This window comes from Marmota marmota, unplaced genomic scaffold (genome assembly GCF_001458135.2).
Source record: "Marmota marmota marmota unplaced genomic scaffold, marMar, whole genome shotgun sequence".
Lineage (NCBI taxonomy): Eukaryota > Metazoa > Chordata > Mammalia > Rodentia > Sciuridae > Marmota > Marmota marmota.
The window spans coordinates 4,154,647-4,178,860 of NW_026000103.1; the positions used below are offsets into that span (position 1 = coordinate 4,154,647).

A 24,214-nucleotide genomic window follows, 5' to 3' on the forward strand; every position below is an offset into this window, starting at 1 on the left:
TGGGGGGGAGCAAAGATTGAATTCAGAGTTACTCAACCACTGAGTCACATCCCCAGCCCTATTTTGTATTTTATTTAGAGACAGAGTCTCACTGAGTTCCTTAGTGCCTCACTTTTGCTGAGGCTGGCTTTGAACTCGAGATCCTCCTGTCTCAGCTTCCCCAGCTGCTGGGATTACAGCATGTGCTACTGAACCTGGCATCTTTTCTGTTTTCTTAGTAGTCCTTGATTTCTTCCTGTCGTGCCTCTTTTAATGGGTAACTTCATCTTTTCTTTTTTCTGGAGTGATTACTTCTTTTGTACAGTTATCATTTATTGAGTACATCTTAAGTTTTAAGTGTCGGTTTAGCCCTGGATGATCAAAGATGGATAAATTCTGTCCCTTTTAACAAGTGTACAATTTAGTAGGGAAAATATATGGTTAAAGTGACTTCATAAGATGAGAGCTTTTTAATATATATATGTATATGTATATATTTTTTTATTATTTTTTTCTTCTCTTACCTTTGATTTATGGGGGAAAAAAATACATTTTTCTTCCTTGTGTTCTTTTTTTTTTTTAAAAAAACCTCTACCTTAAATTTTTCTATATTTATTTTTTGAGAAGGGATCTCACTGTGCCCAGGATACCCTTGAGTTTACAGTTCTTCTGCCTCAGCCGCCCAACCTGCTGGGATCACCAGCTTGCACTGCCACACTGGTTTCATTTGTGGTCTTGACCACATCCTCTCCCAGGACCCTTTTGTATCATTTCCCCTCTGGCTTAGATCTTTAATATCCTTTTCTCCCCTGGATTTGACCCCTTTGCCTATCATATAGTTTTTTTTTTTTTCTTCTCTTGTAGTGAAAAAAAAAACAACTGTCAACTCATTATTACAACTTCTCCAAGGCCCTGCTAATGTTTCAGACTACCTTTCTCTTACTTCACTTGCAAATTTTTTTTCCAAAGAATTATTTCATGTTTTATTTATAAATTGCTTATTTATTTCTTAACTCTGAGGAACATGGATTCTATATGCCTTCCATTCTCTCTATGACCTATTGGAAAACTCTTACAACACAAAATATAGTTATAAAATATTTCAGCCACCTACGTATTGGGAATGCTATATTAAACACCCATTTTCCCAAAATTAAGAACTATAATATACAGACCCATCTGAAGTGTTCTGTGTTACCATTCAAATTATATTATACCAGCCACTGCCAAGCCCCCATCTAGTTCTCCCTCCTGTTCCTCAAGCATTGTTCTGAATTTGGTGTTCATCGTTACCAGTTTGTTTCTTTCCTACTGTTGTATTGCTACACTTGATTTTATAACACCCTAAATACACTATTGTTTATTGAAACATTTAAAACTCGTGACCATCCTACCTCCTGAAACTCTGTCATCCTTGCCATTTAGAACATTAGATAATCCTGATGCTCCTGTTAACACTGTTCCTTCTGTCTTCTCCCCATAAGTGTCCCCCAAGATGCTAACCATTGGCCACATTCTTTACCATTTATGTCATGTTTATATAGATGGTTCTCAGATCTGATGACTCCAGTATTAGTCTGTTGTCTGAACATTTCTAGTTGCCTGGACATGTGCAGGGTCTGCTGGTACCCCAAATTGAGCTTGGTATATATTACCACAAGCTAGTTTATCCCCATTTCTATTGATAGTGCTACAATTTTCCTTTGCTCATACTCTCAGAGCACTAGTGTCTTCATTGACTCTTCTCATTTGTTATCCCCAACCTGTCAGTCATTCTTGTCCCTTTGGTTTTGTCTTCACAGTTTCTTTTATCTTGATCTCTCCCCCCAGCCCCAGTTTATTATAATAGCTTCCTAGTTCATCTCTTCATATCTTTCTTTTCACATTTTAGCTATGGCCAATGTACTATTGCCAGATAAACTTCTAGAATCTTCCAGTTTTGATGGTCCATGGATAATGGGATAAATGGCAAATCTTTTTTTGTTTGTTTGTTTACCTGGAATTGAACCCAGGGACACTAATCTGCTGAGCCACATCCCCAGCCCTATTTATTTATTTATTTTTTATTTTTAATTGTAGATGGACACAGTATCTTTATTAATTTATTTTTATGTGGTGCTGAGGATCGAACCCAGTGCCTCACACATGCTAGGCAAGTGCTTGACCACTGAGCTACAATCCCAGCTCTATTTATTTTTTATTTTGAGGCAGGAGTTTGCTAAGTTGCTTAGGGCCTTGCTAAGTTTCTGAGGCTGGTCTCTGACATGTGATCTTCCTGCCTTAGCTTCCTCAGGAAAACAGCCACTCTTTATAGTGGACTTTTACTATTATAGTAATGTCTATTGGCCCTCCATCTTTGATTCATTTTTGCTCTACACACTCCCTACCTTATGTTCTAGTCAAATTCGATCCCTTACGTAGAAATATTGCAAGTTCTTCATTTCTCAGAGCAAAGGCCATGTCTGCTTAGAAACTTTCTTTTACCATACTGGATGGAAGGAATCTTCTTCTCAAATAGAATCCCACTATGGTTTGTCTTACCATATTCTGTTTTCAATATATGGTGATTTTTGTGCATGGTTTCTGTACTAAACTGTAAACTTCTTTTTTGTTTTATTTTGGGTACTGAGAATTGAACTCAGGATCACTCTACCACTAAGCCATATCCCCTACCGTATTTTGTATTTTATTTAGAGACAGGGTCTCACTGAGTTGCTTAGCACCTCGCTTTTGCTGAGGCTGGCTTTGAACTTGTGTCTCCTTCCTCAGTCTCTGGAGCTGCTGGGATTACAGGAATGTACCACTGCCCCTGGCCTAAATTGTAAACTTCTTGTGAGCAGAGCCTATGTCTTAATTTTTGTGTTCCTCACAGCTTTTTATTCTTGGCAAGTAAGGCCTTGATAAAACATCCCTAACGGTGGCTAACATATTTAGATGACTGTTTCAATAACAAGTATGAGAAAAGGAAGTAAGAAGTTGAGCTAGGGGTTGGGGTATAGCTCAGTGGCAGAACTTGTTATTGGCATGTGTGAGGTCCTAGATGCAATCCCCCAGCACTGACCCCCCCCCCCAAAAAAAAAAGAAGAAATTGAGTGGGCAGGGGGTAAAGCTTAGTGGTAGGGCACTTGCCTACCAGACATTAGACCCTGGGTTTCCATCCCCAGCACAGCTAGGGGCTGGGATCAGAGGTGGGGGGCAAGAGATAAAGAGATTAAGCTAGTTAGGACCAAAGTATATTCATCACCAGTCAGCAAATTATTCAGTTATTCCTGCTTTGTTACTTTTATTCTTTCCAGGGTTTATTTATACAACTGTTGACTGTTGTATGCCTTAGAAACTATTAACTCTTTAAAAAAGGTGTTTGGGTGATCAGAGGGGTATATTATAACTGCTGTTTTTTAAAATAAAGTCTGTCTTGATGTACTCAGTGCTTGTATTACTTACATGTAATTTCCTTTTCCAATCTCTCAACAGGCACGCTTTGTGCCCACCCCACCTCCAAATCGTCTTAATTACAAGTCAGAGGGCAGGCTTAGTGAACAAGACTGGCAAGCACATTTCAAGGTCCCATGTTGTGGGGTTGATGCATCTCAACTTGAGGTACGTTGCTCTTTTCCATTTAAGTCACATGGATGTGCTCACATGCTTTCATGGCCTAGCTAAGGTTTCTGTCACCTAATCATTCTTTCTCCCACTCTTCTGCTGTCTTTCACACTCATCCTCATGCTGTGAAACTCAGATATTTGCTTGTTTCCTAATGCTTCTTGCCTCCGAAGAAATTGTTGCAAGCAGTAGATTTAGTGGCCGTTATTTGAATGATTTTGATTGTGATAAAGTACCTGCCTTCATCGTCTCTTCACTTCTCCACCCTTCCTTATTTATATTTTCCATTATCTTTCCTTTTTTTCCTCTCATGTAGTTCTAGGGATAGCTTACTGTTATCACTGTTTCTAGTAGTAGTGCTACTGAAAGTAGTAGTAAACTTTTAGAACTGAAATAATGTACATGCAGAAAAGTGTACCAATTGTAAGTATACAGACTGATGATTTTTTTAAAAAGTATTTTTTAGTTGTAGATGGACACAATATCTTTATTATTCTTTTTTTATTTGTTTATTTTTACATGGTGCTGGGGACTGAACCCCGGCCTCATGCATGCGAGGCAAGCGCTCTACCACTGAGCTACATCCCCAGCCCCAGACTGATGAATTTTTACAAGGTTAATGTACCCAGAATCACCAACTAGATGGAGATAAGCAGTGTTACCTCAAAAGCTCTCCTTATACCCTTCCCCAGCCACTGGTAGGTAATTACCTACCTGAGATCTGAGTAGCTAATCATTACTCAGACCTTTAAGTCACCTGTTAAACTGGGTGTGGTGGCACACACCTGTAATCCCAGCAACTCGGGAAGCTGAGGCAGGAGATTTGCAAGTTCAACACCAGCCTCAGCAACTTAGTGAGACCCTGCCCCAAATAAAAAGGCTGGGAATGTAGCTCAGTAGTAAGGTACCCCGGGTTCAATCCCTGGCACCAAAAAAAAAAAAAAAGTTACTTGTTAATTCTTCCTATTTTTAACTTGCTGTTAGTAGGTTTCTGACATCTTCCGGCTTTCTTAATTTTGAAAACAATTTCCAAGATCATTCAAATGTGCTTTGTTTCAACACTTTTCATTTAAATATATATGTATATAAAATAATCTTTGGTTTTATGATGAAACTTAGGATTTCACTATTTAAATTTATTTTTTAGGTTTGTGAATTGCACATAAAGGAGTATTATCTATAGTATTGATTTGGTCAGTAATAATTCTAAAGGCAGTGTTATTTTTCAAATAATTTCATAAGGTATTGAGCCCTTCCCTACAACATCATTTTCTAAGTTGTCTGTAAATCTCAATCTTCCTTTCTGACAGTAATCTAAATTATTACTATGCATTTTTTTAACTGAGGCTCAAATTTCTCACTCCACAATCTTTTTATAAGGAAGTAAATTAAAAAATTAATATTATTTTTATAGTCGTGCAATGACCATGGTCATATGAAAGAATGACCATGCATCTCCCCTCTGCATCTCCCCTGCCCTAGCCTATTTTTTCATCTTCATTTGAGGAAAAACATCACTGATTCTTTTTGTGTAGAAGATTTTATTATGAACTGTTGACTATAAGTTATGATAGAAAGAAGTCACTGTCACTGTTTTCATGTGAGAAAAGATTAAAGTCACTCTTCTGTTTTTAAACCAAAACAGGTAAGGTAAAAATGTTTGATCTTTTGTAGATTCGAGATTCAGGCTGACCTTAGATGCTTTTGTATCTGAACCCGGATTCTAAGGATCCATCCTTTCCCTAACATTTTGTCAACTACCTTATCTACCACACCTTTCCCAGATCTTTTCATTATCAAAGGATTATGGCATTTGGATATTTCCTTTCTGTATTTCTGTGAAACCAAGCCCCTGATGTGGCTGTCAGCAGATGCTGCATCACATTGATTGTTCGAATTGGTACAGAGACAAGTGTCAACCCGAGCAGTTTCTCCCTTAAGCTGTAGAAGGATGAAGCTTTTAGGTACCATTTCCTCATGGGGGATGTGCATGCTACTTTTTAAAGTGATTTAAACCCCTGTCTTATTCAAGCCTTACGTTAGGAGGCCCTTGTTCCTCTCTTGGTCACATAATGATGTTATTAGTGCTTAACTTTTCCAAACCTCAGTGTAGGTGACTTTTTTTTTTTTTTGGCAGAGCAATTATTTTTGTTCTGTGCTCTGATGTGGTGTTCCTGTGAGTAAACACCAGAGGATTTGAGATCCACAATACTTTGGCAGAGAACTAACCAAAAACTGAAGGCATGTCTGTACATCTTATTTACAACTTGAACCATGATCTTGTCCCCTGAAATCTTCAGGCTGTTCTGGCTGAGGCTTCTATATGTTGAAATGCCCAGCCCAGGCCGTGAGAGCAATCTGGCAAATGTGTTGTTGTAAATAGGAAGTAACATGTACAATTCTAACACATACTTTCACAGGAGATAAGGGACAGTGATTGAGACTATTGAAGATGACAGCACTATGTTTTCTTCCCTCATTTGAATTCTCAGATATCCTTAAGTGCATTTTGAATTAGTTAATCCATAAGCTATTAACCCAAATACATGTCCTAAGTTTTTATAAGAATAAGCAATAGATTTGATATCTCTAAAGAGGAAGACTTATAAAAGAATATAGGTGCAAAGTTGAATTTATTCCTATGTAGACACTAAATTAGGTTCAGTAATTGGCATCCTTGTGTCATGTTTTAAATCTGAATTAAGGGCTGCTACATTCAGATTTGGCTAGATCGTCTAATAAATTGAAACACTAAGGAGAATTGTTAAATAAGCAAGTTAATTTTTCTAGGTTCCTTAAAGTTTAAATCCAGCTAGTACTCCAAAAGTTTTCACAACCATCAGATGTTACTACTCAGGAACACTTGGCTATTAAAGACAGTGTTTCATCCCTTACAAGGATGGTAATGGAAAAAAATTAGGAGCCAGTTGGAAAGCCAAGATTTAGGTGTAAATGTTAGGTGAGTCTTAATTTTGCAGCTGAGTACCTTCATGAGTAAAGAGGATGGTTCATATCAGAACTATAAGAGCTATTTTAAATCTCACTTTCTTCACTTTTCATAAAACTTGCAGAATAGTGGAATAATAGTTCATCTCTGCGTATGTATGTGTGTTTTAAAGAAGGATCAATCTTTTACTCTCCTCTCATCAAATTACATCTGTAAGTCAAGGGGAAAAAAGCAACTTAGATTATGATCTAATTATTCGCAAAGGGAACACCTGAATTTGAATTATTGTTAGTTTTACTTTTTCTCTCTTTTCTTTATAGTGAGTCAAAAAAATGTTCCCTTTAACTTCACATAGAAAATGAAATTTAATACAATAAAACAGGGATGGCAGGTTTCACAAGGGAAAAAGGCTGCTGTCAACTTTTTTCCTCAGGAATATGGAAATTTGGGTGGGTTATCTGTTCAGAGGAGGTTTCCTTTATTAATTCTTTCTCTTTTTTTTTTTTCCACTTAAGACATCTGTTAACATTTCACACAGCCCAACAGATGTTGCAAAGCAAGTCCCATACTTTGTTCTCAAGAAAAATGACATTTCCTCAATTGGTTGCCCCACCTCTGTGACTGAGTCCAGCCTGCTGCTTCTGCATAATTTGCATATATTAAGTTATATACCTTAATGCATTACAAATTTGAGCTTCAGCATTATTTTTATATGGCAAAATCTAGTTTGATTAGAAATTAGTTTACATATTGCTCTAGAGTTGAGAGGGGAAAACATAATTAAAATTTCCTTTCAGAATGGCAACCTAATTCCACATACAGAAGGGAAGTTCACATTTTTTCCTATAAAATAAGTGAATTACAAAAGCTTGAGTTGTTTGCCATAAGGAAGTGCTGATTGTCATGTGATGTGGAGCGTCATTTTTATTATTTTGGCAAGAACAGGGACAGTTTTGTCTTGACAAGCCATTAGATGAATACCAGCGTGTGTCACATGAAAAACCACTGATCTTTAACCCAGCTCTGTACTTAACCAAGCCTTGAAAATGAATAGTGAATAAAAGGAAGAGCAAAGGCCAGTTTACTGTCATTACAGATTACAGAATCTGTTAACAGCTGCTGAACTGAACCCAGGGAATTACAGGTATTGTCCTGAAAACCAGCAGAAGTCCTGGAGATGCTTCTTAAATTGTGTACACAAACTATACATTTATTTTATATTTGCTCCGGATTTACATTGTTGGAAACATAGCTAGAAAAAAAAAAATTCCTTGAGTACTTTCTCAGTGTAGTGCATATGTGCCTTTATCACAAAACCATATGTATTTACAAAGAACAGTCTCAGTGAAGTTTTTCTGCTCCCAGTTATAGAACTTAATTTAAGAAAGCAAGGGACTTTTAAGGAACAAAATAGAAAGTATGCAGGGTTCCTCCCCTTAAAACCAAAACAGAACAAAATGCACCCCACAAATATTTATGCAAAGCAAGATCTTTTCACTTGCTTCTTTTCATACTGTGGCTGGTTTTTGCATCAACATGTGATTTATTTATTTATATATTTGTTTTATTTATCATTTTTAGAAGATGGAAGAAAAGGTCTAAAACCCACCTCAGTACCCAAATATTGAAAAGATCAGTAACATTTTAAACAGTCAGTTGTGGGAATTACTGCTTACAGAGCTAACAAGAAAGAACACACTTTCTTACTCTGCTGGTGGGATTGCATCCTGCCTCCCTATAGTCTTGTTATCCCACACTAACTGAAATGCAAATTCTTTGGAACTAATTGGATCTCATTGAAGGTACATGCACAGTGTGTAGTTAGTTACATGCAAAAAGGTTTTAAAAAATAAAAATTTCCCATAATTACATCTTTTAATTACTATCTAAAGCATTAGAATCTACAGTATGGTTTAGAATATATATGTCTTGACTTTTTAACAGATTACTAAAAAACAAACATGACTTACAAAATGCTTGATAAGGTGCCCGTTCAAAAGTTACAGAAAAAAAATGTTTAATTGCAGCAGTCTGTAAATTGGATTTTATTAAACTCCTCTGAAAATGTTTTTTTTTTTTTTTTTCAAGTTTAGAATTTAGTATCTTAGGGCCAATATATTCTACTGATGGCATGTTAAAAGTGCAGTCCTTTTCTTGGAACATTTTAAATGTTAAAATATTATAAGCATCAGAAATCACTTTCAAAAGTTGAACCTACTTTACCATTGTGGAAGGTATTGAGTTTCTTACTTTGTGTATTTGTGCTATACAGATTGTGATGAGGGGAGATGGTCACATTCTCACAATATCTTTAATAATTTTGGTGTCATTAGACCTACTTGATGTACTACTTATTTCACATGGTCCATCTCTAACTATCAGGAAATCTGAGAAAGCTAACACATGGCCTATGGTACTTGTGGTCTTTTAACCTGAAATACCTGGATAGACTTAGGGCAGCAGAAAGCAATCATTGTGGAAGTGACATCCATTTCATTCCCCTAGTTTTAAATAACTTTGTTATACAAATGATTCCAGATAGTTACTCCCTAATTTCCAGAATAAATAACCAATGAAAAGACTCAAGACATCTTTGTGCTTTGTAGGTTTTTTTGGGGGGTGGGGTTGGGTGGGGTGGGGGACCTGTGTCCTTACAATAGTTCAAGTCTCTCTCCCTTGCTAGAGAAAATTATTCTAAGATCAAGGATTCTATACTTCATATTCTATATGGAAGTGAGTGGAAAGTTCATATAATGTATTTTGGGCATTTCTAGAGGGGTCAAATTTGTATTTTCCAAAACTTACTTAAAAGAAGATTTATAAACTTAAAATCTACAAAAGCACAACATGTTTTATCTTACATATTCATTTATGGGTAAATCTTTGGGTTGTCTCTTATTAAAACTTGTCCTCTGAACTAGTCTTATCAACTAGTGAAGATTTTGTTTGACCAAATCAGTTTAGCAGATGAAGTCTCATATATTTGCTGTGAACATATTTTTTAAACCTTAGGAAGATATCCTGGTGTCTTAAAGGCGTGGCTCTGGCAGTAAAATCTAGGTAATAGTTACATTGCAGACCTGTCCAGCTAGAGCAGCCTTAGACCCTGCCTGCTATCTAAAGAGCTCAGTTTGCCTACTGTGGGTAGCATTTTGTCAGAAGACTGCTGGCTGGGCATACCAGATTTGGATGTATTAGCTAGTCAGCCTAATAACCCTGTACAGACTGTATTGATTTTCTAGGAGAGAGTTTATGAACTAAATAAACTTGGGGTTGGTGTCTTAATAAACTGCTTCTCTCAGTCTGTCACATTTAGTTACGGAGCTGTGCAGTTTAGGGGGAAAAAAGGCTAATTCTGTTACAGATTGTTCACAGCAGGGTCTCCAAATTAGCCCTTTGTTTTGTAATGCCACCTTGCTTGGGCTCGCTTTGAGCACATTTCTCAGTTTTGCCCTAATGAGTTGCAACACTGATAATGTGGCTGATGATCTTTCATTGATTTCACTATCACTTGCTTGTCTGGTAATTGATCCGTTGCTGAGCCTCTAGTTAATTATATCGGCTTTGACATGGCCCGGTCCATGGGGAATTTCAAGTCTTGCAGAATAACAGTTTTAATAAAAGAGTCTATTACTGCAGGTGCTTGCTGCTGCATGCCAGTTGATTTTTGTGTTGTTAGTGCGTGTGTGTGCGTGTGTGTGTGTGTGTGTGTGTGTGTAGGATACCTGGAAAGAAGAGGATTGCAGGACTGAAAGAAAAAAGGGGTGGGGGCTGGCAAAAGAGGAAGAGGGAGTGAAGGAGAGGAGGAAGGAGGGGGAGAGGCAAGGAGAGAGGGAGAGTGAGAGCGAGAGGCGAGAGAACACGCAGGCAAAGCGATACAACAGAGCATGAGTGGAGCGAGGAGGAAGCTTGCTATTGACAGTGTCCTTAAGCCTCCCACAAATAACAGCCATTAGTGGGAAGGTCAGGAGCTGAGCAGGCAGCTTGACTGAGGCACTGAGTGCCACTTCAGAAATCAAGAGGCTAGCAAATTTTAGAGGGAGTTTAAGTGGGTAATAGCTAGCAGTAAAGGTACAGTCACCGTTGACAATTGACTCATAGGGGCTTTTCCTGTCTCCCCCCTGAAGAATATTTTTATTGACCACAGGTGGACTTAATATATTTTAAGGCAACAATTCTTTGGGTTCTTGTTTGTTTCCTCTCAGATATTGAATTTGCTTCTTTTGAGACTTTTTTGTGCTTAATGGTGGTGAACTGGAGGGAAGTTTAACAGAAAAGCTTTCAGGAGATGTCGGTTCTAGAGGAGAAGGCACATTTGTGTCAACATAGTGTACGTTTTCTCATCTTTTCTCATTGTCCACTAATGACACAGAGCTGCCATTGAAGCTCTTTTCTGTTTCTTTTGTTGTTTCCAAGAGTAAGGTTTATTGTTATTCTTTAGTTAAGAAGGAGCAAGGAGAGTGGTACATTTGTCCTCGATATTTGTAGGTGGTTGAAGATTAATGTTCCTTACATTTTAAGTTTAGGAGGGATGGCTTTTTCCTGCTGACTACTTTTATGAGATGGCATGAATTTAGCTTTCCATTTTGAAGTTACAATGTTTATGTACAGTGCATTTTGCTCAGTTTTGCTTTTCCATAAATAAGGCCGATAAATATTACCTAATAAATAGATGTTTTGTTTTAAAACTGGTTTAATTAAAAATACAACTTGCTATCAAGGCTATATTTCATAAAGCAGAAAAAAACATGGTAGAATTTTCCATAGAAATTTTGAATGAAAAATCGAGTTTTTATATTTATTACTTTTTACAGGCTTCTTTCTTCCCTTTCTTTTTTATGATTTGAAAGGATATTGTAGATGCTTCATTCAGGAACTTTAATAAAGGATTTTGTTCTACTTTTGAGCTTTAAGGTACACTTTTTTCCTTTGCCATTCAGTTTCTCATTACTTCATCTCCAGTTTAGTAATTGATGGCCTGAGGTACAAAATAGCAAGTAGTATATATTTATTTTGCAAATATGTATTGTCCATTTCATGTTAAACTGCCAGGTTTACTTGTTTACTCTTTAGAATATAAGGTCAAGTCTGTATGTATGTTATTTTCTCTATGAGTTTTTATGTGGTTATAAATAGCCCAGCACATACTATCTGACTAGATAACATTTAGACAACAACTGAGCCAACTTTACATTCTCTTCCAGCAGAATATTTTACTTTCTTCCTGTATAATTAAAAAAACATACTTACATATCACAGTTTTAGAAATGTTAAAGCAAGGACTGGTGTTGTATATTGCATGTTATATCAAAAAGCATTGTTGGGGAAAAATGGAGGGGAAGGGCCCCAGCTTCCCCTCACCCTGCGCACAGGGATCCTGGCACTGCTTGGAGTGTGCCTCAGTGTGTATGTATCTGTGTGTCTGGAGGGGTTAGTGCAGGGTGTCATTTGGTGCCTGACAGTGGAACAGTGCAGTTGACTCTTAGCTCTGCTATCCAATGACATGCAGTGGCTGAGGGTTTGAAGCTGATGGTTGGGTCTCCAGTGCTGCCTGCACACCTGACAGGCAGCTGTTAAGCTGAGCAAAGGCAAGCTTGGGGAGTCGCAATCTATGCATAAATGATAGGGATATCTGTGCAGAAGGTGCGAAGGAAGCTCTGACCCCCTCCCTCCCCCAAATCTTCCCCTTCCCAAATGAAATGCACAGTTCAGGCAGCTTCTTAACTACACTACACTCCTGCTACTGGCTGCCAAGAGGCTCAAAAAATCCACCTTCACTTTTCAGTCAGAAGAGGCAGAAGTGGATGTGAGAGAAAGAGAGACACAGACAGACAGAGAGCCAAAGAGGGCAAGAGACTTGACTTTAAGAGACTCCTGTACTGACAACTCCATGCAGTTCGGAACCAGAACGACTCCGGCTGAACCAGGGTTCATGGGGACATGGCAAAACGCTGATACTAACCTCTTATTCAGAATGTCCCAACAGGTAAGTTACTTTCATTTTTTTTTTTTTAAAGAAACCTCGAATTGTCTTGTGCACTTTTGTTACTGGTATTTTTCTTCCATGTTTTTGAAAATGTGATCACTTCATAGTTAGGCTTTGTTTTGTCATAACTGTTATTGGAATGTGCAGCGTTACTTCATGGTTTCCCAAAGGGCTCCTTAAAAGAAAAAGGGGAAAGGATACTGAAGTAAAAGAAAGCCAAGGCATTTGTTGCAAAGTTTCACAGTACAGCCTGGGTCATGCGAAGACTTAATTTATTTCTTTGTTTTCTGTTAAAAAAAAAAAAGAAAAAGCCACCCCCCAACAAATGTGTCTTTCTATCTCTACGAATCACTCGGTCAAAGTGCCTGCTATCTCGGAGTCCTTTCTGCAACCAAACAGTCATAAAATCTAGGGGCCCCTCACACTGCCCGACTGACTTCTTGTGGCTCGATTCAGACCTGCGAGGAGAGAGGAGGCGGTGAGGGCTTCGCTGCCGCGCCGAGGGTCAGCACCGAGGGTCGCTGAGGATGGCGCATGGTGGGCTGCGCCGGCTGGTGCTCCAGTGCCGGTCGCCTGCCCTGCGCTTGCCCCGCGCTCCCAGCGCCACCCGGCTCGGGCTCCCGCGCGGCTCCTGCTCGGCACGCCCGCCCGCCAGCCGCTCGCCTCGCCTGCCCGCCCGCCGGCGCACTCACACTCGGGCGCAGCCTCGGCGTCCTCCCCAGAGCCGCTCCTCCGTCCGGGCCGCACCGGAGGCAGCTCGGCGTGCTCTCTGCCCAGAGAGCCGCTGTGTGAGCGCGAGGCCAGCGGGAACTGATAATTAATCACCGGCCGGCAGCCCGTACCATGCGCTCCGTGATACGCGCCCTGCGCGCCCGGCTCCTCTTGCACAATTGCTGGCTCTGCGGCTCCGCGGGGGAGCGAGGGTAAGAGGAAGCGAAGGGGAAACAACCCAGAAACTTTCATCTTGGACTGTGCTCAAGTGAGGGAGGGAAGTTCCCTGGTGCCTCCCTCCTTAGACATGTCTTGCTTTTTCAAAAGCCTACACCAAACCCACACAAAGCAAGACTTAGTTTATCATCCACACCGCACGAAAGTAGTCCTGACACATACACTGGGATTTTAAGTAGATGGCGACGCTTAAGAAATTGATGGTTCACCCATTTTGTAACTGCTTTTTAAATGACCTCTTTTGTATGTAAGAGTTCACAGAAATTAAATAGTTTGAGTTAGTCTTTTTTGAAATTGTTGACTGAAGAAAGAAAGAAAATAATTTGTCACACTGTAAACTGCCACAAGTTTAAAATGCATTTGCCAAAGATAGAACATATAGCCAAGTCTTGCAGCATTTCAGATGGCAAACATTTTTATCACAGAGTTCTAGATAGGGTAAATGGATGTGAATAAGGTGTATTTTGACATCCTGTAGAGGGACCCTGATTACTGCTGATACAGTAAGCTGGGATTTAAATACAATCAACATAAACCCAATAAGCAACTCTTTATGTGCCATTTCACATTCTTGCAAGTGAAAAGTTCATTTCTTTACAGAGATGCTCCTTGTCAGTGCAGCATGCTTTGAGAGAGGTGTTTTTCTGCCGCACATTCCTGCCTGGGTGGCTCTCTTGTGGTTGGAACACACTGTGTTTTCACTAACCTTAGAACCAAATAACTTGTGCCACACTTTTAAAATTAGATGTCACCTTCAGGGTTTTCCTTAAATTAGTGGAGGTTCTGTGTGTGTGTGTGTGTGTGTGTGTGTGTGTATGTATGTTTTGGAGGGGAAGATTGGTTTTGGTCTCCCTCTAGCTAGAAAAGAGTTAATAAAACCAGATAGAGATAATGATCAATTGGTAAATGGCTATTGAACCACATAGATGGTGTTAGATTGCTTCTTTGGCACTAGCCCATTTCCAAGTAGATTTGAATCTAAGGAGACTTTAAGTCATGCAAAACATTTTACTAAAAAATAAACAAAAGTAAATTATACAAATGATGGGTCAAAAGTAGGAAAATATATCTTTTAGAGAAACTTGTACAACTAAGCTGTCATGATGTCGTTGATCCAGCTGTTTCTGTGTGGGCATACAAAAATCTGTTTTGTGTGTACCTGTATTAAGTATGTGTAATAGTGAGCATTGGTGACTATATGAAAATAACCAAATTATAGGGAAGTAATTTATGCTTAATGATGCCATTTAAAACTAATATTAATTATACTATTTATGAAGGTTGAAAAATCACAATTTAAAAATGTATTATTACTTAACTATTTTTAATATGTTTTCTTTATCATTTTTTTAAAATTTCAATGTAGTTAGCGATTCCCCCTCTCCCTTTTTTTCCTGTCATGGTTACTAAATATTTACCTTCTGTGCATTTTTGGAAAGCACGTAAAAGAGGGTATGAGTAACATGTGTATGTGTATGTTTTTCTCCTTCAAGATGACATTTCGGTTTGTATAAATATTGTGTAAACTTAAATTCAAACTATGTATATATCTAAGTCTGTGTGCTGTACATATTTAATGTTTGTTTTCCTTACCTATAGTTCATCAGCAGTGCTGATTCAGCATGAGTGTGTGTGTGTATGTGTGTGTGTGTGTGTGTGTAAGAGACACTATTGAAGTCAACAATTTTGAGAAATATTAGTTCAATATCCATATTAAGCCAATTTTTGTTACAGGAAAAAGTTTGTTCAATTTAATCAAGTATGCAAGATTTTGTATATCTCATTTCTAAGGCATAATAGGGTTTTTCTAGATGATTTTAATTTCTAAGTAAAAATTTATTCAGCTCATAAAATGAATAGAATTTATTTGGCACATTTTTTATTTCCAAATTTCATAATATAAAAACTAATATTTCTCTTATTATTTCTTTAAACATTAGAAAAGACTGATGGGTAGGGCTATTATAAAATGTTTAAAAACTTTTAGTATTTAAGTAGAGAAAAATTTGTGGGAAATGTGTCTTATGATAAATTGGGAAGCAGGGATGTAAAAATCTTTATCCTTTATTTAATATGTGCAAAGTTGGATTTCTTTAAATATAAATCTTTCATTCTGTCTAATGCTAAGAAAAAGACATTACAATCCAAAATCAGTTTAGATTTGGTGGGATTAATTATGTTCCCTAAAGTTTGAGATGTGACTGTTTGACTCCATTTTCCTTTCTACATTTTCCTCCTTCCAACATTGAAGCTTAATTTTCTTTTTTTAAAAAATCATTTCTTTATATTCAGATGAATATTTGAGAACCTTGAAGGGCATAACTATTGACTTTTGTAAAGGAGTTCTTGGGTCAGTTTGATCAGTGACAGGTCAAAAATGACCAGAAACCTTTCACTCTTCTCTGCTCATTTCCTATAGCCCAGAACCTTATTTTGTCCAGTATATGCTCATGAGATACTGTTAAAAGCAACAATTAAGGCCTGCTTTTGGAAAGTTCAAGAACATGAATATATATGTGTATATAATATGTGTATATATATATTAGACTTTAAAAGATGATTTTCCAATTTGTTATGTATTTTTTATAGTTTACAGAAATAGCAAATAAAATTCTTTTAATGAACTCAAGAGATGGAATAGTCTAAATTCTTAAGTCTTTTTAGAGAAACAAAACCATACAGGTAAATGACTATAGTCCTATAGTCCACATTTCACAAATTACTAGAGGCATTTATCTTTTAATATTGGTGAAGTATATTTAACCTGTTTCAAATAAAATGTAGATCCCTTAATAAGGTCTCTTTTCAGACTTAAGTGAAATACTAAGAATTATAAATGACTCTGTGCATCATTATGTAGTAATTTAGGATTCACCCAATGATGTAACAAAATTAACAACATAATTTCATTGTGAAACTGTGTCTTATTAAAGAACAACTGTCTGACATTCTCTTACAGTTGCTTTATTTAACTTCATGCAAATATTATTAGTAGTGACATTTTTCTATTGTGCATTAGATTCTCTCATTAGCATGATGTGTTAGTTATCACCAGAGAAATCATTTCCTAGATAGGTGAGGGGCAAACCAAGAAAGCTAAAAATTAAATCAGCGATTTATATTAATACCAGAGCATCTGCTCACCAGAGATATGACAGCAAAGTAAACTTTCTTGCTAGTATAAAATCTAGCATTTTTCAAAGAAATGATAAATAAAATATATTATAAGAAATATATAACAACATTGCTGGAATCCATTAAAAGCATGCTCAATATGAATTCTTCTCCCAATAGTTAGTTCTTTCAATTCATAAAGACAAAAGTACAGTCTCATTTTGTGGGTTTTATATGTTAAAATGAAAATGATGGGTTTTTTTTCTGACTTCCTGCCCCTCCAGAAATAATTTGACTTTAAGTACTAACAATTTAAAAGGCACATATACAGTATTTCTTGTAAGTCAGATGCTTAATTGTGATGGTGGTTTGATTCTTTACAGTTCATACAATACATTTTCATTCTAAACCATATCCCACTCAAAATAGACATCTCCTTTAACATAGAATGAATTTTCTTGTTTAATAAGAGCCCTGAGTAAAGCAGTTGATAGTTAATGGTCTTTGAAAATGACTTTCATTGCCAGGCATCTTCCATCCCTAGGTTTCTTTCGGCAATTTTTCTCTCCTCCTCTTTTATTTCCCTCCTTACAGTTGGTGTATTTTGGTAATCATGTCTTTCTTTAAAAAAAAATGACCAACCTTATGATCTCTGTGCTAAAATAAATATTTATATTAGGAGGCGTACAATTTTAGCCTGTTGAATTATTAGGCTTCCACCCTTGATTTAGGTTTCCCTCTAGTTTGAGTGCTAATATGTTTTATTTTGAAGTTTAAACACTAGTCATTTATTCAAATATAATTCTTAACATCCATTTTGATAATATAACACCAAAATAAGAATATTCAGGTATTTGTTAAAGTGGAAATTATAGCATAGAGACAGGTACTTATGTTTTGGCCTGTACTTTGCAAGTCTATGGCTAACATGCAGATTTCACTTAACAGGTACTGTCTAGTTTGTAATGAAATGGGAAAGTAGTAGGTCATGTACATATAGCATTCCACATGAATGCAAATAAAGCATGCATAAATATATTCTCAGATTTGTACGCAGTATATGTTAAAACCTGTGCATGTATTTCAAGTTTATTTTCAACATGAGACATTTAAATTGAACACAGTAGGTGAGCATTTTGAAATTATTCAATTTCACCTACTGTATTTTTCTGTCATCTGCAAACAGGTCCATTGTGTTTATATAATTCCTACCACCTTTTGCTAAGGTGATTTAAGTAACCACAGTTGAAAACCAAATCCCTAAAGGTCTAGATATCTTATCTATAATTATAGATATTTTTAATAATTGTATTTATAATTGTATCTTCACACTCACTGATAAATCCAATTATTTATGTATAGCTTTATGGAAATTGATTAATGCAGTAACAGGACTGATTTGGGCTTCCACAGCAGTATAGCCTCCCACTCCTGTGTCAGGGTTAAGAGCCACGGCAAATCCTCCCTAACTAATTAGATGCTGAGTAAGGCATCACAAAGAAGTTGGGGCAAAAGGGAATGGGTGGCAGCCAAGGCAGGATTGCAAGGACTCCAGTGATAGTGAAAGCATTCGAGTTTGCCAGGTCGTTGTGACACAGGGAGCCGATTCCAAAGGAACAGTCCGTTATAGATAGTGAGCTGGCGTCATCCACTTCAATGAAAAACAAAACTAGCAGTGCTTCTTCCTCTCCACCTGATGTGCATTACACACATTCACTCAGAGAAAGTTACAGTGGGCACCCACCGTTACAATCTGCTTTAGCCAGTATATGCCTTGTAAGCCTAAGTAGATAATGATTCTGGAGAGCCATAGAGGTATTTTCTGAAACTGGCCCTCTAGATTAGAACATATATCAAGGGGAATGAGAAGAAGTTGGAATTTGCTTTTACCTTGTACCCATAATCGGAACCATAGTGTTTAAATTATTTAAGGAGTTAACCCCCCCACCCTGCACCCAAAGAGTGCTGTCAGAGAACTTTGTGGCAGTAGTGAAACCAGTGAATTGGGGATGCCTTTTTTGGCGAAAGAAATTTTCTCTGGGACTCCTGCTTGTTATTGTGGAAAGAACGTGGGACTTAATGGTTCCAAGATTTCCTTTCATTTAAGGTTTGGAGCCTGGTTTGTTATGGGTGTAAGAGTATATTCTTCACCATGTGCAAATTTTCCTGTACTTTTTGTGGTAGATCGTTGTTGCTCAGTGACCACCCTTCTCTAGGTCTTGGTCAGAAGATTGTTGGTTGTGGAAATGGTTGATCTCACCTCTGTCTGCCAAAGCTGATGCCATTTTTATTTCCAGGAAAGCGGATATTTGGTTTGGTGATTCTCATCTACTAGACCTGGGAGTTGGGGATTGGAGGGGTGGGGAAAGGGAGTCAGAGACCTTGTTCAAGGAACTTTAATAACTACTGAGCTTAAGAGGAAAAAAGGGAAAGGGGCATAGTTCAGAAACAACAGCCTGAGCAAAATAACAAGTAACAGAGGGACCCCTCCCCCCAAATAAGATAAACTAGTAAATGTGCAGGAAAATTAAGAAAAAAAATTCTGAGCAGCTCAAACTTTAAGAAGTCATGATATGTGAGGAGGGTGCAGATGACACTCCCAAAATGATGCCTGGTGTTGTGACATCTGGATAACCCACATTTCCTCATTGAATATGACCTGTACTGCCGTCACCTTTCCAGATTTAAAAGAAACTTTAGAGAATAGGAAAAGATAAAAGTATTGATTCTTTTTTTAATTTGTATGTTCCCTGTAGGAAGCCTCGCAAATTTCATAGTGTACATTGAAACCCTCAGGTGAAAAATTTATGACTGGCGTTCATCTGGGTGAGGACAGTGTGCAGTGTCATTCTGTTCAAACGCTGTGTGTAGCATTTCATGCCACAGAGTGCAGGGATCTGGAGAAGAGGGGAAACGCTGTATCTTTTGCTTCATTCACAGTTTTCCTTAATGGAAATGCTCCTGGAAAAACAACGCATTACTCAAACTGACGAGTTTAGAAATCAGATTCTCAGCTTATTAATCATCATTCCAATTAAAAAAAAAGAATTGATCCTTTAACAACAAAATAATATGCCTTTGTTTTTCTTTAATTAAGCCCATCAGTTTTTCATTTTTCTCTGTAAAGAAAAGGAAAATAATCTTGAGCTGTAGGAAGTTACTCATTGAAACTACTGATTCCCTTGAGTGTATCTAACATCTTATTTACTCAATACTTTGGAACTGTATAATGTTATTTTGCTACTGTCTTTAGGGTTTATGTGTCATGGGGGGGTGTTGATTTATAAATCTTATTATTTTTTTGTTGATAGAAATTTACTTAATGACCTAAATACAGGTTAGTGTGTTCTAACTTCCTATTATTTTTCTCAGAGACCTAATTTTTTTCTGACTTTATTCTCCTTTCTCCTCATTTTTCTTATTCTAAATTCTTCCTTACTTTTACTGGCTCCTTTTGACTTAATTTGAAGAGATGGAAATGTACCTATGACTAATAATAACTGAATAAATCAACCTTTTGCCAGTCCATCCTTCTAGCAGAGATGTAGGGAAAGAGGAGTTATCCTCATGTATGTGGTGACAGAGGGACTGTCCCAAGCTGTGCTGTTAGAAGGGTTCTTTAAGCAGGGGCCTGGGCTTATCATTCAGAGTTGCTGAAAGGCAGCTCATTTTGATCCTTAGCCTGTGTAAGAAAGTGCTTAGCTGATAACTGAAGAGAGATTTTGCTTTCTTTTCCTTTTTTTTTTTTGGACTATAAGATTTACTATTTTATACTATAGACTTACTATTTTATACTATAAGACTTAATATCTACACGACAGCAGTTTCTTAGGAGGGGGAAAACAAAAGGGGCGGTACATTAGGTAGAGGATATGATGGAGACAAACTAGATGATAAGAGTTAACTGGAACACTTAGAAAAGGAATTGAACTGATGGCAGGGCCAATATGAACGGATGATGTTATGAAATGGAAATGTAAGACATGTAACACCTAAGGAGGATTCAGTGCCGTTTTGTATTAGTAAATGTTAACTCATTGTCTCACAAGGCATAGAGATTATTAAAATTGAAAAGATCAAAAAGTATTTTATATGGAAGACATGGCTTCCAGTATTTACCTGTTATTATGTTGTGTGATTGTCATGAATTTTTCAACTTTGCTAAAGTGCCTTTTAGTGGCTTTTGGTTCTCTAGATAGTTCTCAAGACTCACATTTGATGATCAGATTGCCTGAACTGGGTGTCTTCAAAGAAAAATTTCAGGGTAATGAATATTTTACATGACAAAAAATAATGACTTTCAGCTGGCTTAACCTAATAACAAAACTAATATTAAAACGAGAACCTCCATTAGCAGGATTTTAATAATGTTTTTTTTTCTTCTATTAAAATTAAAGCAAGAAAGATTTAATTGAGTTACATCATTAGGATGGCTATTTGGGGCACCTAATCAGGCATGGGTAAAGAAAGCTGCCCACTGATGTGCCCTCTGCCAGTGCCAGAGGGCAGTGGGCATGATTGGGATGCCATTTTCAAGATATGGGGAGTGAGTATACACCGAGTGTGTTCATGAGAATGTCCCTTCAGGAAGAATGCCTGCAAACATTATTTTTATTGAACTTCATGTCAGAACATAACTCAGAATCAGCAGTGTTATCTGGTATATCATCTTAATATTGCTTTGCTTTTCTTCTTCTTCTTCTTCTTTTTGTAGGTATAAATACCTACAGCAAGTACAGAAAGAGTACCAGAAAGAAACAAAACCAAAGTCCTGTTCCAGACTTTGGAAAAGGACTTACTGCCTTGATATGGAAAATATGAAAAATCCCATATTGTCACGTGGTAGTGCATTTATAGGTGGTGAATAGGCACGCGGAAAGTGTCTTACCTTATTTGTTGGCAGGTTGATGACAATTAAGTGATTTATTTTTAGGTGTGGTGAGGATTTGTAAATAACACTCTGAAATGCAATCAGCCTGTGGATGGGTCACTCTTAAGAGGCATCCTATCCTAGGAATCTCACAATACTGGTGCCTTAGGCCAGATAGTCTTGTTGCTCTTTGAGAATAGCTTTTTGATGAAATTGCTCATTGTCATTCATTGGGAAGTCGGACAGTTGTTTCTTATTTTGTCATTGCCATTTTCAACATGCAGGAAACTGCAATTTTGTTCAAATAAGTTTTCAAATTTTTTTAAAAATTTGGGAAAGAGACACCAAGCTGAAATGCTGACTCAGACTTCAAACATCAACATTTCCCTTCCTATCCACTTTTTTTTGTTGTTCTTCTGAACACCTTTGACAACTAATCATGGGACTGGATAAATCTTAAAATATGTTACCAGTCCTATTATCTACTAAATAGAGTTCTTCATAGAGAAGAGTTTTTCATTTTTACTTTATCTTTGACATTTATTATAAATTAAGTGGGAAGAGGGGTAGAAGAGTTAGAAGTCCAACATCTGGGAGAGCTTGTTTCAGTAGGCAGCCTGGAAGCCAGAACCCTGGCTTCTTACAGGTGAGATGTGTTATGGGAATAAAGGCCTTGTGCATTTAATGAACCCCGCCTGCCTGTCAGCTTGGTTTTTCATGTACCATTGTTGTTCAAATAAGAAAAAGAGAGTGTTCACAGCCCGTGGTGAGATTAGAGTAATGAAAATGAAGTGTTAATCTGTTGATAGGAAGCACATCCTATATCCTGCATCCCGGCCACATTCATGCATGTATAATATATTCCAGGTTTTCTCATGACCAGAGACGCTTGGATGTTCACTGTATTAAAAACACCCTTTTGTTAAAAGTGAGAAATTGGCTGTTTTGGCTTGTGTAAATAGTTATTTTAAATAATTTCTTAATAAACCAACTGCTGCCTGCCTTCTGAGGATTCTGATAACCCACTGCTCCTGTGTGTGCCAGTGTTCCAGTACTTTTGATCTTATTTTTTTACAAATGCAGAGTGTCGAGATGATTCTTCAACATAAGTTCCACTGAGATATCCTTTTGTAGAAATCAGTGCTTAATAGAAAGGAATTAGTGAGAGAAATAATTTTCTCCCCGTAGGACACAGATTACATAAAATTAAACATTCACTATCATTATGTTTTATTTTCATCCTAAAACAATAGTGCAAACAAAAGTAATAAAACCAGGAGTCTTCTAAACTGGCTTACATATTTGCAGTCAGTTTCTATGATGTGAACCTGAGGAGACCCCCTTTGAGCTTTGGTCATCAAGGGAAGGAATTGATTGTGTGTTTTCCAAAACTTGCTTTTTGGAATGATGTAGAAGGTAAATCAACATGAATTATACTTTGCCTAGAATTCTTGTTTTAATCTTTTTCTTTTACTATTTTACTCAGTACTTACATATGAAGTGTTATTTTTCTTTTTAAACAAAGCCCCAAACTTTAAAAAGAAAATAAGTTTAGGCTCAGATTGTAGCAAATAAGTAAATATAATAATGTGAACATTGGTTCAGGACCCTTTACAATGCATGCTGTGCTATAAGATCTTCAACTTAAAAAGCACCTTAAGAAATTGTTTGGAAAGAAGTGTAAAAGGAGAGGAGAGAGGTAAATTAATAAAGGATTTCCAGGTGTCTGTTTCTAATTGCTCAAATTTCAAATATAATGGAAATTAAGGAAAAATGTTTCCCATAAGGAATATATCATACTGTCACTCAGGTATCAGGCCTGAAATTGTATTCATGGGTATTTTCTCTTTTCCTGTTCAACTAGGGGTTAAGGAATGCAGTATAATCGTTATGATTTTGTGAACTGTTTACTTAAAGTTGTTGAAGTTGTTAAGAATCAAGAGAATTTGGGGATTAAAGTCTGATTGTGAAGTATATTTGGCATATGTTCAAGGATTACTTTCTTTAGGTAAAAATGAAAGAAAAAATGTTTCTCTTAGGAAGGAAGCACCTAATTAAAAAAATAATCTTTCAAGCATGTGGTCTAATGATGAAACATAATTATAAAACACTACCCTGTAGTTGATCCAAATCTTACTCTAGTAAGTTGATATATCACTGGTCATAGCCTACATCGTACAATTTGCATGAACATCTAAGCTTTCCCTCGACTGGAGTAATACATCAGAGTTAACCTGTTTTTAATACAGTTGAGTAAAATGAAAAGTTACTTTCTTCTTTCTGCTAAATGGGATATTTAAAATTTGTAAAACCCACTAATATGTAGAAATGCTGTGACGTTGTGGTTGAATGGAAATAACGCAATATAAGAAAGTTTCTCCTTGCACTTGTTTTCGGTTGGGAGAAAGAGCAAATAAAAACAAGTACATGGTGATTTTGTCATAGACATCTGCTTCTAAGTAACAGTCATTTTTAAAGAAATATTGCCATGACTTTTTAGGTCATTTGAAACCTACAAAAGTGGCTATTTGATGTAAATGTCAGATGGTGGCATACATGTGGAGTCAGTGAAGATAAGTATTTGTTATGATGCTATTTATGCATTTTAAATGTTGATTTTAAAAATTTACCTTGAAGACATATCCTGTTTTCATATTAGGGTCCGTTTTCACTTAAGTACGTGATAGCTCTAGCAAGAAAGTGCAGAAGTGTTAACATGTGAGGTTGTAAAATGGATGTCAATCTGAGTAATAGCTTGCCATGGACA

The 24,214-nt window shown here is 37.0% G+C and overlaps 1 protein-coding gene across 9 annotated transcripts in view; it reads left to right on the forward strand.

Moving 5' to 3' along the window:
• Bnc2 (basonuclin 2) overlaps window positions 1-24,214 on the forward strand; it is a 385,553-nt gene that overhangs the window by 85,509 nt on the left and 275,830 nt on the right. For all 9 annotated transcript variants that reach the window (XM_048783916.1, XM_048783917.1, XM_048783911.1 and 6 more), the window contains 2 exons: window positions 3,454-3,579; window positions 12,315-12,515. In XM_048783916.1, the coding sequence (XP_048639873.1) occupies window positions 12,420-12,515 (96 nt within the window). In that variant the 5' untranslated portion in view covers window positions 3,454-3,579; window positions 12,315-12,419. The remainder of the gene's footprint in view (window positions 1-3,453; window positions 3,580-12,314; window positions 12,516-24,214) is intronic.